The 15,204-nt window shown below is 56.0% G+C and overlaps 1 protein-coding gene across 1 annotated transcript; it reads left to right on the top strand.

Moving 5' to 3' along the window:
• The first annotated feature begins 1,045 nt into the window (after nt 1-1,045).
• Cbx6 (chromobox 6) lies at nt 1,046-11,540 on the top strand. Its single transcript, XM_012949288.2, has 5 exons — nt 1,046-1,199; nt 1,448-1,491; nt 1,647-1,712; nt 1,866-1,932; nt 6,172-11,540. The coding sequence occupies exons 1-5, from the start codon at nt 1,131-1,133 to the stop codon at nt 7,180-7,182; spliced, it is 1,257 nt and encodes a 418-aa protein (XP_012804742.1). The 5' UTR covers nt 1,046-1,130; the 3' UTR covers nt 7,183-11,540.
• The last annotated feature ends 3,664 nt before the right edge of the window (nt 11,541-15,204 follow it).

Raw genomic sequence — 15,204 nt, 5'->3', positions numbered from 1 at the left:
GTTTCAAAACAAAAGGAATGGAAGATTTCGCATGGAGGGGCTACGTTGTGTCCCAGGGGACTGCTCCAGAACCCATAGCCCCTCCCCAGATGGGAAGTGGGGTCTGATCTCCCCACGAGCAATGGCGGAGCCATCAGCGGAACTACGCACCGCAGGCCAGTGACGTGGCCAGAGGCCTGGGAATCAGAAAACATAGATTTGACCAAGAGGGCGGATTCTGCCGAGTGACCCAAAGATGACCCTCTTGGACCAAGTCTGAGGTGCAGTGCTGCTCTGGTCACGGCCTTCGGGTCTTCCCGGTTCTGACCCCACGGCCCTTGCGCGGTCTCCATCGGGTCCCCTCGGGGCGCGCAGGTGCTGCCCACGACCGCGGTCGGAAACCCGAAGCCTCTGATCACCTCGGACCCCACCCGCCTTTCCTGCTGTGGCATTTTTGTTTTAACTCATCTGAACCGGTTACAAAACCACACTCCCACGAATACATAAATAATGGATGGCGGTGATGTTTTAGAGAAATCCCCGCAAGGCCTGGCAAAACAACAGCGAATGCATTTCTGCTCTATCACATTTAACTGTTTGCAAACTTGTACAGAAGGTTGCACGGCGCCTGCACACTCCGGGGCTCCTCGCCACCTCCCTCGTCCACGGCCCTGGCAAGACTCTGCATCTGGGGTTACAACACGGGGGGGGGGGGCGGGGGGAGAAGGTGACGGCGATCGGTGGGGGCGTCGGGAAGTTGAAGGGAGGCTCTATACGAATGCAACTGTCCCCTGGCGGAGGCCTCGGCATCAGCCAAGCACCCACCGGTCTCCCGCCCAAGACTGACGCCGCCTGGGGAGAGAGGTCCCTTTAAGAGCCAGCGCGCGCCCCCGCCCCGGCGAGCGCACACTTTCCCTAGCAACCGCCCCCGGGGGAGGAGTGGGGGGGGGGGGGAAGGAAGGAGGGGGAGGTCCTAGCAACGGCGCGCTGGCCCGGGAGGGTCACGTGACGGCCCGCAGCTGGAGCGCGAGCGCGAGAGCCCCGCCGCGCGCCCGCCCGCGGGGGCCTGAGCGCTGCGGCGCGTGCGCGAGCGGTGCAGCACCGGCCGCGGGAGCAGGGAGTATTATGGGCTGTGGGTGCCGCTGAGCAAGATGGAGCTGTCTGCAGTGGGCGAGCGGGTCTTCGCGGCCGAATCCATCATCAAACGGCGGATCCGCAAGGTGAGCCCTTTGCCCCCCGGGAAGGTCGCTGCTCCCCGGTGGTCGGGTCGGAGCCCGAGGACCCTGGGGGCGAAGCGGTCCCGTTAACCCGTCTCACCCTCGGCCACCCCCGCGCCGCCGCCGCCGCCGCCGCCGCCGCCGCCCGCCTCTTCCTCGCTCGCGTCCCCGCATCCTCCCCACCCCCATTCCTGGCCCCATCCCCATCCCCCCCCCTTTTTTTTTTCTTCTTTTCCTTTCTGTTTCTTCAGGGACGCATCGAGTACCTTGTGAAATGGAAGGGGTGGGCGATCAAGTGAGTGTCGCAGGGACCAGGGCGTGGGGAACAGGGGGAGGCAGCGGGCAGCCGGGCTTTGGGTTTGGGCTTGGGGGTGGTGGTGGTGGTGGTGCGTGTTGGCTCCCTCGCCGTGGGGTGTTCATTTTTGATGTGATGCATGCGTGACTCGGCAGGTACAGCACTTGGGAGCCCGAGGAGAACATCCTGGACTCGCGGCTCATCGCAGCCTTCGAGCAGAAGTGAGTTAGGGGTGGAGGGCGGGGGGGGGGGGTGCGGAAAGCAGGCATGGCGCGGCGGGGCGCCCCGCGGGGAAGCGGGAGAGGCGGGGAGGACCCAGGAGTGGGGCCCCGGGAAAGGGGCTCTCTTTAACCTTTGGCATTCCTTGGCCGCAGGGAAAGAGAACGTGAGCTGTACGGGCCTAAGAAGAGGGGACCCAAACCCAAAACTTTTCTCCTGAAGGTAACCTGGCCCAGCCCCAGCAACCCCCTCTCTCGGGCCCCCAGCCAGGGCGCAGCACGGGGCCTGCAAGGGAGGGACAGATCCCCAGGCTGGCGGGCTTTTCCAGAGGGGCCCCAGCTGGGCAGGGGATGGTTGTGAGCCCTTGACAAGCCCTGGCAGCAGGCCGCAGCCAGCTTCAGCAAGTGGGGCCTGGGATAGGTTAATCTTCCAAGATGAAACCAGGAACTTGGGGCGGGGGCAGCGCAGTTACCGGCGTCCTGGAAGGGGGTGAGTGAGGCAGGTGGGGGATACCCACTGGACGGGGTGGCTGAGAGGCTCTTCCTGTTAGTGAATCCCCCCCCCATCTTCTCCAGCATTGACTTCTCGCCTATATTGAGGCTTGGAGCCTTGGGGCTAGTGAGTGTGGGCCCACCTCCTGACAAGCTACCTGCCTCCCTGCCCCCCCCCCCGTTGCCCACCTCACTTAAGATACATTCTGTAACCCACCCCTCTTCACTTGAGGGCCCAATTTCAATTTGACCTTACATCACTTCAGTTTGAGTTTAGTCCCTTAAGCTGACCATCGACCTCAGTTTACCCCCAATACTGATATTTCTGGGGGTTCTATCGAGGAGAGGGTGGGGCATGGTAACGATCAGGCCTGTTTTCATTGGAAGGGAGGGAAAACTTCCAAAGGAAGCCATCTTGAGCAGTTGGGTTATTTATTTAATTTGGTGAGGAAGAGCAGAGTCTGGAAAGAGGAAAGCAAGACCGCCCGTGTAGTCCACCTGACGCAGGTGCGACTCACTGGACCACCTTAGTCTCCCTAAGGGGCTAAGGATGTCTCAGGGCTCTGTCCCCCTCAAAAGCCAGTGATTTTGTGGCCATTGGCATCAGAAAAAGAGATTAGATTGCTTGCTGCAGAACCTCAGAATCTCCGGTTGGTCTAAAAGGCTCCAAGCTCAGTGGGGGCGGGGTGGACCTGTCCCACTGGCTTGCGCTCTCACCCAGTCAGAGGGCCGAACATGGAGGTTTGCTTTGGACTTAAAGCAGAAGTGGGGGGAATTTGGCTTCTAGAATTCCTTATTTCTGTGACAACCTCTCCCTCCCAGCTCTCAATCTTCTTAAGGGATCCACCAGCAACCTTAACCCCGATGCTTACTGCTTACGTATAGGGAGGGGTGGGCAGAGCAGCTGGAAGGCTGGTGGGCTGTGACAGCCTTTCTGCGCAGCTGGAGCGCCCTCTCGCGGCAATGGGACTAGTAGCCATGAGCATTGATTCACAAAATGCCCTTTTCTTAAAAAACTTCTAGATCCTGAGCCCTCTGCAGACTTTTCTCTTTTTTAAAAAATTTATTTCAATTTTTATCTATGTGAGAGAGAAAGAGGCAGACAGAGAGAGAATGGGCACACCAGGGCCTCCAGCTGCTGCAAACGAACTCTAGATGCATGTGCCACCTTGTGCGTCTGGCTTACGTGGGTCCTGGGGAATTGAGCCTGGGTCCTTTTGCTTTGCAGGCAAGCACCTTAACTGTTAAGCCGTATCTCCGGCCGAGACTTCACTTTTAATTTTATCCACAATCCCATGAAGTAGGGAATATCCAAATCTCACAAATTAAGAGGGAATCGCCTTACTTGAGGTCCTGTCTCAGAACCTATCTTTCTGGCTTCATTCCTTTACTTTTTCTCCATTTCCTCCTTGTGGGGGGGGGCACATGTCAGGAGGCTAAGAAGGAGTTGGGCACACGAAAACATGAACAGGGAATAAGGAGGCTGAAGAGTTGGTGGGGAAAGGGATGGAGTTATAGGCAATAGCACCTTACTCCGGAATGTGTGGCACAGTGTGGCAGTGGCAAGGCTGTTTGGAGGGGCAGTGGAGGTGGCCCGGGCTGGACCCATTGCTCCGTGGTTCCCTGAGAGGCAGCAGGGCAAAGCCAGAAAATCGCACTGGGCACTTTCTGCTGGGCACTGCTCCAAACAGAATGGGAGCTGGGAGGTACGGAGCCCACTGTGCCCATTTCACACCTAGAAAAAGAGCCCAGAGAGGCCCATGGTGACACAGAGCCAACCTCACAGTCGTACATGCCACCTGGAGTACACACCAAACCCTTGAGTCCCATGTCACCCTGCCAGGGTGCAAATAAGTGTGTTTCAGCTAATTGTTAATTTACCAGGAAGTCCCAGGTCCTACCTTGAAAGAACGCTGAACTTGGGCAGAATTATATGCCTTACAACAGTGATATTTAGAAAGCATCAAGTAAGAGACTGTCTTATAGACTCCGTGTAAGCATGCTTTAGCAGCAGCTAAACCCACGGGTAGATGTAGCTTGCAGTACTGGCTGCCTCCAGTCCTGTGAACAGCAAATGCCCTTCAAGTCTAATCGCAGGAGCGCCTTCGGGTAGGCCCCATTCGACCCAGAGACTGTCATCCTGTTTCTGCCATTTGGACAATGCTCTGTCCAGGGACCATCTGTGACCACTGGACTTCTGTAGCAAGCAAGCACCTAGCTCAGTCAGGGAGCTGTGGCAAGATGCAGAGGGAGCAACCCACTGACTCTTTCTGAAGAGTGGTGATCCCCTAAGCTTCCCTCCATGAAGATGTACTTGCAGGCAGGCCCAACTTGCTGACCCAAAGAAAGCTGGGCATTTCGTTGCGTCAGTAGAGAAGGGGTGTGAGGGACTGTCCCTGAGGAGCTCAGCTGTCTGGAGAGCCCTGGGAGCTGACAGTGCTGGCCTGTGTGCTGCCACCTAGCGGCCAGTTGGATTGTTGACAAGCAGCCCCAGCCTGGTGCAAAGCAGGCCCCATTGCTAAAAAAGACTTCAGTCAGTGCTCAGTAAGTCAGATGACACCTGAGGGGTGTGTGGCATTGTCTCTCCTGTCAGAGGGTATACAGACACTTCCTGGATTTGTTAGACACCCAGTGTGGGGGGGCAAGAGGTGGAGAGTCCTGAAACCAAAGGTACCACCAGGGCCCCTAACATACCAGACGGTGGGAGTGGGTCCCTTCACTCTGCCCCAGTCTGTCAAGTTGATGGAAGCAGTCACCACTGAGCGAGCTCCTTGCCCCACTTGAGCCAGGGTATCTGTTAACCTCAGGACCCTGTTTTTCCATTCTATCACCAGTGCTAATTATTTTCCCCCAGCACTCTGCCTCTGCACCCTTCCATAGTACTGAAGCATGCCCTGTGGGGGTCTCTCTGCCCTCAGCCCTTGACCCAGGCCACTCTGGCCACTCCACATTTGGGGTCTGGGCTCCTCTCAGAGAAAGCAGCACTCTTACAGAGGGCCTGTGGCTCACAGTGTAGACATGAGCATCTGGGCTTGACTCCTGCGTATCTTTTTGGTGAAGGAAGGTCATAGACACAGCGTATAGTGCCTGGGAGTCCCTGCCTGTTCTCTATTCTGAGTCCTCTGGCAAAGGCTGGGCTGGAACCTGAGCTGTCTTCAGGTCTCCATCAGACCCTCATCTCTCATGAGGTGACACCTGAGCTGTGCAGAACTGTGGGGCTTTCAAGAGATCTCACCTGTCCCTCTTCCATTGCCCTATCCGCAAACCATCACTGCAGAGAAAGCACATGGGCTGGTAGATTCCCTGCTGGAGCCCTGTTCCCTCCAAAGTCCTGTCAGCTAGGTTGCATGCCCTGACTTCAAGGTGCAGGTTTTAGAGTCTTTGGGCAGGGATTTATCCTGAGCCAGGATGAAGGCAGACAGGTGATGCCGACCCGAGGTGCTAGAGGTGGAGAGGAGGGGCTCAGGGGACAAGGAACTTTCTAGTGGCAATTGTCACCTGGGGAGGCTGGTTCGATGGAGCTGGAGATCTGTCAAATCAGAGGCAAGAGATTGTGGGGTACTGCAAGTTGGCAGATGGGGGGTTGGTTTGAGAGCAACAAGAACACAGCCCTCCATTCTGTTACCAAGAATTGGTCCACAGAAGAGTCCTGGGCTTGGCTGTAAGCCTTCATAGAAGAGGTACTGGGCACAGCTCAGCAAGGGCTGCTTACCAGGTATCCACTAACACTGAACCAGGAAGGGCCTTCAGGGAGCTGTGTTTCCCCTGACAAGGTAATAAAAAAGACCACGCCACAATAATTGGGCCTGGCTCCAACCTTAGGCAAGTTCCATCAAGGTTGCATCGCCTCCCTGGGCCCATTTCTTTCGCTACATGGGGGATGAGAGGCAGAATTTTGGGCGGGCTGGCTCCAGGGTGCCCAGGGGTAGCGGGAAGCCCTGAGGTCCCACCCACGCCCCTTTGCCTGCAGGCCCGGGCCCAGGCGGAGGCCCTCCGCATCAGCGATGTGCATTTCTCTGTCAAGCCGAGCGCCAGCGCCTCCTCGCCCAAGCTGCACTCCAGCGCCGCGGTGCACCGGCTCAAGAAAGACATCCGCCGCTGCCACCGCATGTCTCGCCGTCCCCTGCCCCGACCCGACCCTCAGGGGGGCAGCCCAGGACTGCGCCCGCCCATCTCCCCCTTCTCGGAGACGGTGCGCATCATCAACCGCAAGGTGAAGCCCCGAGAGCCCAAGCGGAACCGCATCATCCTGAACCTGAAGGTGATCGACAAGGGCCCCGGCGGAGGCGGCGCAGCGCAGGGCGCCGGGGCGCTCGCCCGCCCCAAAGTCCCCTCGCGCAACCGCGTCATCGGCAAGAGCAAGAAGTTCAGCGAGAGCATCCTGCGCACCCAGATCCGACACATGAAGTTCGGCGCCTTTGCGCTCTACAAGCCCCCGCCTGCCCCGCTGTCGTCCCCGCCCACCGCCAAGGCCGACGTGGCCGCCCCGGGCCCCGGGCTGCTCCGGGCTGCAGCCGCCGCGCCCTACGACGCGCGCAGCTCCAGCTCCTCCGGCTGCCCGTCGCCCACGCCCCAGTCCTCCGACCCGGACGACGCCGCGCCGCCCAAGATACTCCCCGAGAGCGCGAGCCCGTCGGCCTCCTCCGACTGGCGCGAGCCCGAGGTGCTCGATCTGTCCCTCCCGCCCGAGGCCGCGACCACTGGCAAGCGGTCGCCCTCCGATGTCACTGCTGCTGCGGGCCAGGCACCGCCCCCCGGGGCCGGGGCCGTGGAGACCACCGGTGCCTCCTCGTCTGAGCCCGAGGCTGGGGACTGGCGCCCTGAAATGTCACCCTGCTCCAATGTGGTCGTCACCGATGTCACCAGCAACCTCCTGACCGTCACCATCAAGGAATTCTGCAACCCTGAGGATTTCGAGAAGGTGGCCACGGGGGTGGCAGGTGTTGCCGGGGGTGGCGGCGGCAGTGGGGCGAGCAAGTGAGGGGCTTCCCCACCCCCCACGGAGGGGGGCTGTGGGAGGGCCCTCCTGCCTGAGGTCACACTCGTGCTCCCACTCAGCCCTGCCCTCAGACCCGTCTGCCTGTGCTTTGCTTGGCCCAAATGGCTCCGTGTTGACCCAGGGATGGGACCGGGCAGCCCTGGATTCGGTTAGGCTCGGGGTGGGGCACAGGAACCAAGAAATGCTTCCTGTTGTCCTGTGCCGCTGTCCCTGCCTGTGCGGAGGGCCGGGCGCGCCTGCCCTGTTCCCATCCCTCCCTGTTTCCCCAGCTTGCTTCTCGCTCACTTGTGCAGCATCTGATCTCGGTGCTATGTCAGCAGCTGTGGGGCCCCCGGAGACCCCCCCCCACCTAGGGTGGGCACAGTCCCAGATGCCACCTGGGGTACAGGGAAGGATGAGGCCAAGACGGGCCCCTCCCTCCACACCAGCGAGGGCGGCAGCTGCTGGACCAGAGGTCGGCAACCCTGCCTGCCTATTTGGGGACTAGGCCCAAGCAGATCCCCTGCGTCCTCTCCTCCCATCCTGTCTCTTTCCAAATCCCCGTTTGAAGGTGGAGAAGCTGGCAGACTTGGCACCCTGCCGCAGCCTCCGGCCATCCAGGAGCCCCTTCAGGTCTCTACCAAAGGTGCTACAGGAGCCTGCTGTGCAAACTTCTGGCTGTGCATGTGTGTCTGCTCCCTTGGGGTGCTTGTACACGGTTCCATGTGTATGCGGGGCGCAAGGTCCTGCAATACACATGGCCGCTCCTCAGAACAGGGTCACTGAAGGCCTGGCCTCCCCTCGCCTTAGCTGGGCCTCCTGTCAGATCCGTGCAGCTTGCTGTGGAGCCGCAGACCCTCGCGGAGTGATCAGCCTTCACTGCAGGTGTGGCATGGTGCGGAGGGTGGTAGAGAGGGGCGGCCCAGCGCCAGCCTCCCCTTCCTCCCAGGTGTTTGGGGAGGAAGGAGAAGGTCTGGAGACCTGCCAGCAGTCTCCAGTTCCTCCTACCCCCGCCCCCTCCTTGCTTCTGACCACTGAGGCTTCCTTACAGCCTAGTCTATTTTAAGCAGCTGGAGGCTTTGGTGCCCTGGGCAGCTTCTGTTGCCCTCTGCTGCCAGGGAGCCAGAGCATCTATGCCAGTGGCAGAGACCAAAGCCCAGTTACAGGCCAGGCACTGGGAGAGTAGGCAGGCCAAAGGGAAGAGACCACAGAGGGACCTGTGTTCAAGAGAGGGAGGGTGTTGGTCCCAGGAGAGGACTGGGGTGGGGGGATCCTCTGGCCTGTCCTCAGCTACTGCCTGGGATGCACTTGGACCTTCAGGTGGCATGTTCCCGCACGGGCCTGGGTCAGCTTCCACTGCGTGTGGCTCTTGGTACCTCGTTCAAAAACATGGCAAAAGGCAGGTGGAGGCGGAACCGGAATCCAGCAGATCAGAGAACCAGCACCTTGCTCCTTTGGGAAGGGTGCTCGTTCTCAGATCTCCCTGCAGCAGCTGGAGTATGGCCCCAGCCCTCCTTGCCCCAGGGTACAGAACAGGGGCCCTCACAGGGTTTGGGGGACCACAGTCCTGGTCCCACTCCACCCTTTGTGTTGGCTCTGAGACCGTCCAAGTGCCAATTGGCTTTTCCCCCAAATAAGGGCTGGTATTTCTCCTCTGTCTCCAGAGGTGATTTCCCCCTACCCCCTTCCCAGGTGAGCCACTACCTGGGCGCCAGTTACAGGTGTTTTCAGAGACCATAGAAATGTGTTTTCCTGAGAGTCCGTGTCATTTGTGACTTTTTTTGTAAAGAAGTTGTGTTTTCAGAGGTGATTTTATGACAGGAAAGTGAAAGAATTAGTTTTGCAAAAAAAAAAAAAAATTTTTTTTTGAAAAAAGCAAAAAAAAAAAAAAAAAACCAACCAAAAACAGAAAAAAAATATTGTGGGGTTGCTAGGGGTGGGGTGGGGAGAAAGATATTTAAAGAGAACATAGTACCGCAGCGATTGCACAGGCGAGGTGGCGATGTTAGGATGGGGTGGAGGCCTGGGCCAGCTGGTAGGTGCCCTGGGCTTAAGGTCACTGGCCACCCTCCTTCCTTAGCCTCAGGCAGGGTGTGTCCTCCCTGCTGACTTGGGCCCAACCTTCCACTACATTCCTTGCTCAAAGGGAAGGACAATATCCAGTCCGAAGGGAGCTAGCCAGAAGCGCAGAGGGGCAGGGACTTGGGGGTGGTGAGGTTCCTTGGGGACCAAGGCTCACTGTTGATTTCTTACAGAAAAGATCGCGGGTAGGTAATTTGACTTCTTGCTCATGGGTATTTCTCTGCCAGCTTGTTGGGCTCTTTGATGTCCACTACCACCTTCCTATGGGGGACAACTTTTCCAGTTACCCCTGAGCCCTTGGTCACTGCCGAGTTTACCTGGCTGGGAAAGGGATGCAGTCTTCTGCAAGAAACTGCAGGCCATGGGAGACTCTTGGGGGGGGGCTGGGGGCTGGGGGCCTTCCCACTGGGGTTTGCTCTCTAGCTTGTGCACGTAGCCTCGAGGCAGTTGGCTCCCAGGGAGGCGTGGGATTGCTCAGGAGCGGAACCCTTCCCTCTCCCCCGTGACTTTGACTCGTCGTGAGACCCACGACCCCTGACCTTCACACACCCCCCAGTGGATCAGCCTCCTGCGGCCCCTCCTCCACCCTTGCTGCTTTTCATTTTTGCCTAATTACCAAGCTGAAGTTGCAATCTGGTTTGCTTTATTTTTGTATGTGAAATGACCCCCCAGGGCATAGTCCTCCCAAGTTGGATATTGATTGGGTTGGCATTGGCCATGTCCCTTACACGTACCCCTTCCACCCACATCAGGGAACAGACGAGGCCTGGCGTCTTTTGTTTGTGATGGAAAATTGGGACCCGCCCCCGTCTCATTGCCACCTCCGACCTCAGTCTGCCTCTCTGTGGAAAGGCCATGTGGGATAGGCAGGCCTTGGCCGAAGCATTCTGGGGCCTTCAGTCACCCACAATCTCGGCAAGGTCAACACAAGCCGCCGCCTTCCTTGGGTCTGGGAAGAGGCGATGGGCAACTCCCTGGTGTCAGTGGGAGGAGGCGTGGAGTGGGAGGCATCTCCTCATTTCAGAGGAGGTAAAGCTGCTTCTCTGGGGTTATGGGGCAGGAGGACAGCCCGAGCTGCCCTGGCCTCTAGTGGGAGAAAGGAGGGGACTCTGGGACCGTCAGAAGTCCTGGGAGCTCATCCATGACTGGGCAGCCCTGGGTGACTGCCTGGCCAGTAGACCTGCCCAAGGCTGAGAGTCAACCCCAGGGGACACTGGGTCAGTGGACTTAAGCCAGCCTTTTTCCTGGCCGTTGGAGACCCAAGAGGATACCCCCTTCCCCCACTTTTCTGGTGTGTTTTTTTGTTGTTGTTGCACTTGCTGGATGGTGGGACCCTTCTAAGTCAGCTCCACACTCGGGCTCCCATGCACTAGCTCTAGGCAGCCTGTCTGGGGCTTGTTTGATTCAAGGAATCACTTTTTAAAAGGAAAAAGGAAGTTTAAGGGTTTTAGTTTCTTCTATGTCTGCATCTCTTCTCGGATTCAGAAAGAGGGGTCAGGGAGCCCTTCTTGCTGACAGCCACCAGGAGGCGGAAGTAGAAAACTGGTTAGATGGGGACTAAGGGCTCCCCCCAGTCTACACGGCTCTCCACACTCCAAGGAGTCAGGACTCCAGCCCAGCGGTGACCGCCAGCTGTGTGCAGAGCATCAGCCAGGCATCGGGGCCCGAGGGGCTAAAGCGTCCGCGTAGGAGGAGCGGAGTGTTGGGCGCTTCTGCGCCGAGGAGCGATGCAGACTTCTTTTTGTTGGTTTTAATTTAAGAAACACAAAGGCCTAAAGAAATATGTATCTTATAATTTTTTTTAATTTTTGAAAATCTCATTTAATGAATTGTGCACGAATGGATTCTATATATATAAAATATACGTATATAGCTCTATATTTGGGGAGGGGCACTGTCTCTTTTTTCACTGGCGTTTTTAAAATGAAGTGTTCTGTTGCCTTTGTCAGTGGTTCAAGCATCCAGTTCCCAGCTGGCTAAACTTTGCCTCCAGTGGTTAAAGGGGAGCACGGTAGAGCTGGCAGGAGGCGGACGAAGGGGTGCAGTCCTCAGTCCCCCCTGCCCCTCTAGGGGAGGAATTTGAGGTGGAAGACAGCTTACTTTGGATGTGGGCTCTGTTCTGCTGTTCCAGGTTTGGTGGGTTCTGGGCCAGGGGAGGGCGGGCTCGTGCTGATTACTCTGTCTTGTACGTTTTGTTCTGCTGCTCTTCAATATTGTATCGATGCCAGGAAAGGGGAGTGAAAGCTCTTTCACCCCCAAATAAATTGTCACATTCCGAAGCTGAGTCCCAGCCCCTGGGGTGGGATGTGTGTGCCTCATTTCTTTCATCTCCCACTGTAGTTTTCGTCTGTGATGGATGCACGTGTATGCACATGCGTGTGTGCGGGTCTCCTCTTGGCCTTTGGACTTATCTCCTTGGGGCGGAGGGACCTCACTGCTTTGCAGTTAGACTGGCTGAGCAGGAGCCTCCGCGATCCTCTGTCTTAGCAGTAAGTAGGGTTGGTTAAAAGAGTTTTTTATTTTTATTTTTTATTTATTTGAGAGAGAAAAAATGGGCGCACCAGGGCCTCCAAACACTGCAGACGAACTCCAGGCACATGCGCCATCTTATGCTGGCTTCTGTGGGTCCTGGAAGAGTCGAACCCAGATCCTTTGGCTTTGCGGACAAATGCCTTAACTACTAAGCCATCTCTCCAGCGCCACATCTGGCTTTTCACGTGGGCGCTGGGGATTTAACTCAGGTCCTGAGCTTGCACAGCAAGAGCTCTTACCCACTGAGTCATCTCACCAGCTTCCGGTTTGTTTGTTTTCTCGACGTAGGGTCTCGCTGTAGCCCAGGCTGACCTGGAATTCACTGTGTAGTCTCAGGGTGGCCTCGAACTCACAGCGATCCTCCTACCTCTGCCTCCCGAGTGCTGGGATTAAAGGCGTGCGCCACCACGCCTGGCAACTACTTGATTATTTTGAAAAGGGACTTTGCTGTGCCTTCAGTCTTCATGAGGTTTGTTGGAGCGGAGGGTGGTCAGAGGAGCTCCTCCCAGGCCACGTGTGGAGCTGATGAGCCTTCCCTGGTCCAGTTGCTGGCTTGTGAGAGGACACACATCAAAAGGCCTGGTCGTCCGCTGAGACTAGGCTCAAGACCACCTCTGCCACAGCAGTGGGGTGAAAAGGAAGGCAGCGGGGAAGGTTGGCCCACAGACACCGAGCATCTGTGAGGGAAGCTGTGTACCCTGGAGAGTCTTAGGGCACTCCAGGGTAGACTTAAAATGACCCTTGTGAGGATGATGAGGGCTGGACACCCTCTAAGGCAGTGGGATGACAGGAAGTGACCAGAGTCAGCGATGAGTGGACTATTTGGCATTTGGTGATTGTAGTACCTTTAGAGCTTTCTAGAAAGTCTTTGAAAACAGCTGGGTGCTTTAGGTATAGGCAAGGAGTGGAAGTTGGCACTACCCCTAGGAATCTGACAAGGAGGGAGGTGGCTGGGGCAGCAGGCATAGCCATCTTGGGCTACCTGGGCAGTGAATGGAGCCCATGGCCCAGGAATTTTTTTTTTTTTTTTTTTTTGAGGTAGGGTCTCACTGTAGCCTAGGCTGACCTGGGATTCACTATGTAGTCTCAGGGTGGCCTTGAACTCTCGGCGATCCTCCTACCTCTGCCTCCCGAGTGCTGGGATGAAAGGCCCAGCCCAGGATGTATTTGTAACAGATAGATTTAAGGTTCAGAGTCGGTTCCTGCCCACCCAGATACTACTGGAGAGAGCTGCTGAATCTGTGATGAACCAGTCGCTGGCTATCCTGGAAGGATGGCTAGAGACTTAGTGCTTAGTTCTAGAAGCCACCAGGAAATGCAAGGGGCCAGTGTCAGCCCCTGGCCTCACACCCCTCCCTCCTGCCTTTTATCACAGTGAACAACAGATGGGTAAAGTGGACAATTAACCACATCAGGCAGGCGAGGAAGCGGGGGAGGGGCGGCAAAACCTGCAGAGAGCAGAACCCAGGGCTGGGGCATAGAGTCGTTCTTCAGCAAAGTCCCAGACTCGGGACATCTGGGCCATAGTGTCATGCTGTTACAGACACTGGACAAGATGTGAAAGACAGCCTCTTAAGCACCTGAGTTTCCAAGAGAGTTAAAAAGAAAGCAAAAATGGGGTCTGGAGAGATGGCTTAGCGGTTAAGGGGCTTGCCTGGGAAGCCTAAGGACCCAGGTTCTATTCCCCAGTACCCATGTAAACCAGATGCATATGATGGCACATGTGTCTGGAGTTTGCTGTGGCTAGAGGCCCTTGTATGCCCATCCCCTCCCTCTCTGTCTGCCTCGTTCTCTTTCCTAAATGAATAAATAAATAAAATATTTTTTAAAAAAAAGAAAGCAAAAATGTAGTGCTGGAGAGATGGCTCAGCAGTTAAGGTGCTTGCACCTGCAAAGCCTAAGGACCTGGGTTTGATTCTCCAGTATTCATGTAAAGCCGATGCATGTGTCTGGAGTTTGTTTGCAATGGCTAGAGGCCCTGGTATGCCCATTCTCTCTACTTTGATCTGCCTCTTTCTCTCCCCCTCTTTCCCCTTCTGTCTGTAAATAAAAATAGTCCATAGGAACCAAAAACAGAGAAATCAAACATGAGAGGAACAGGCAGATGCTATCTTTTGGGCACCCTGAAGGGTCACTCAGGGGTGTGGGAACAGAGTAAAGCAGGGGTTTTGCTGATCTTGCTAATTAAAGAGCTTGAATTGTGTCTTTAAGGAGGGATGGGACCCTGGCAAGCAGAAATTGTGTGCCCAGGTGCCTGGATAGAGCTGGACTGGAGTTAGGGAAATCACCCTTTTAGAAGGGGCAACCAGTGTCAGGGGAGTTGTCTGTCTCATTTCTGGCTCTGTTGGGCACATAAATAAGACTTCTCTCCTGAGATAAACTCTAGACCTTTCCTGGTACAATTCTGAAGTGTGAATTTGTATTTCTCACATGGTCCCAGAACTCTCAAATTGAGAGATTGATATTAAAAAAAAAAAAAAAAAACACCTAGGGCAGATAACGCCACAAAGCATATGGGAATTGCCAACAAGAGCCTCCCTGGAGGGGATACCCACCACACAGGCCACGTGGGATTCTCATGGATAAAGCCCCAGGAAACGTGCTTACAACCCTAATTACAACATACACAACGAACAGAATTCCAAAACAAACAGCAAAACAACAAACAGTGGAGAGGATTCTGTACCCTGCAGTTTTTGTGTGGTGTGTTTGGGCACAGGAGAGAGAACTCGGAGCCTCACACATGCCAAGGAGACACTCTCTCTGCCGCTGAACTACATCAGAAGCCCCTTTAAAAACTGTATGTGTGTGTACATGTATGTGTGCATGTTTGGGGATAAACTTGAGTAGAGGACAGAGGACACCATCAGGTGCCATCCTCAAGAATACTACCCAGAAGCCGGGCATGGTGGCGCACGCCTTTAATCCCAGCACTCGGGAGGCAGAGGTAGGTGGATTGCTGTGAGTTCGAGGCCACCCTGAGACTCCATAGTGAATTCCAGGTCAGCCTAGGCCAGAGTGAGACCCTTCCTTGAAAAAGAAATAAAAAAAAAAAAAAAGAAGAAGAAGAAGAAAGAAAGAAAGAAAAGAAAAAGAAAGAATGCTATCCAGGGCTGGAGAGATGGTGTGTTGCAGTCCGGTTCACATTGCTGGTAGAAATCACCCAACCAAGAGCAGCTTCTGGGAAAAAGAGATTTATTTAGGCATATAGGCTCAAGGGGAAGCTCCACAATGGCAGGGGAAAACGATGGCATGAGCAGAGGGTGGACATCACACCCTGGCCAACATAAGGTGACCACAGCAACAGGAGGGTGTGCCAAACACTGGCATGGGGAAACTGGCTATAAAGCCCATAAGCCCGCCCCCAACAATACACTCCCTCCAGGAGGCATTAATTCCCAAATCTCCATC

The sequence above is a fragment of the Jaculus jaculus genome, chromosome 6 (assembly GCF_020740685.1).
Source record: "Jaculus jaculus isolate mJacJac1 chromosome 6, mJacJac1.mat.Y.cur, whole genome shotgun sequence".
NCBI lineage: Eukaryota > Metazoa > Chordata > Mammalia > Rodentia > Dipodidae > Jaculus > Jaculus jaculus.
This window is presented reverse-complemented; position numbering and strand designations above follow the sequence as displayed.

Excerpts from the sequence above, each read along its gene's own strand:
- Cbx6 (XM_012949288.2), top strand. The coding sequence starts at position 1,131 with ATGGAGCTGTCTGCAGTGGGCGAGCGGGTCTTCGCGGCCGAATCCATC. Across the intron at positions 1,200-1,447 it reads TCAAACGGCGGATCCGCAAG|GGACGCATCGAGTACCTTGT; the intron begins GTGAGCCCTTTG and ends CTGTTTCTTCAG. Across the intron at positions 1,492-1,646 it reads TGGAAGGGGTGGGCGATCAA|GTACAGCACTTGGGAGCCCG; the intron begins GTGAGTGTCGCA and ends GTGACTCGGCAG.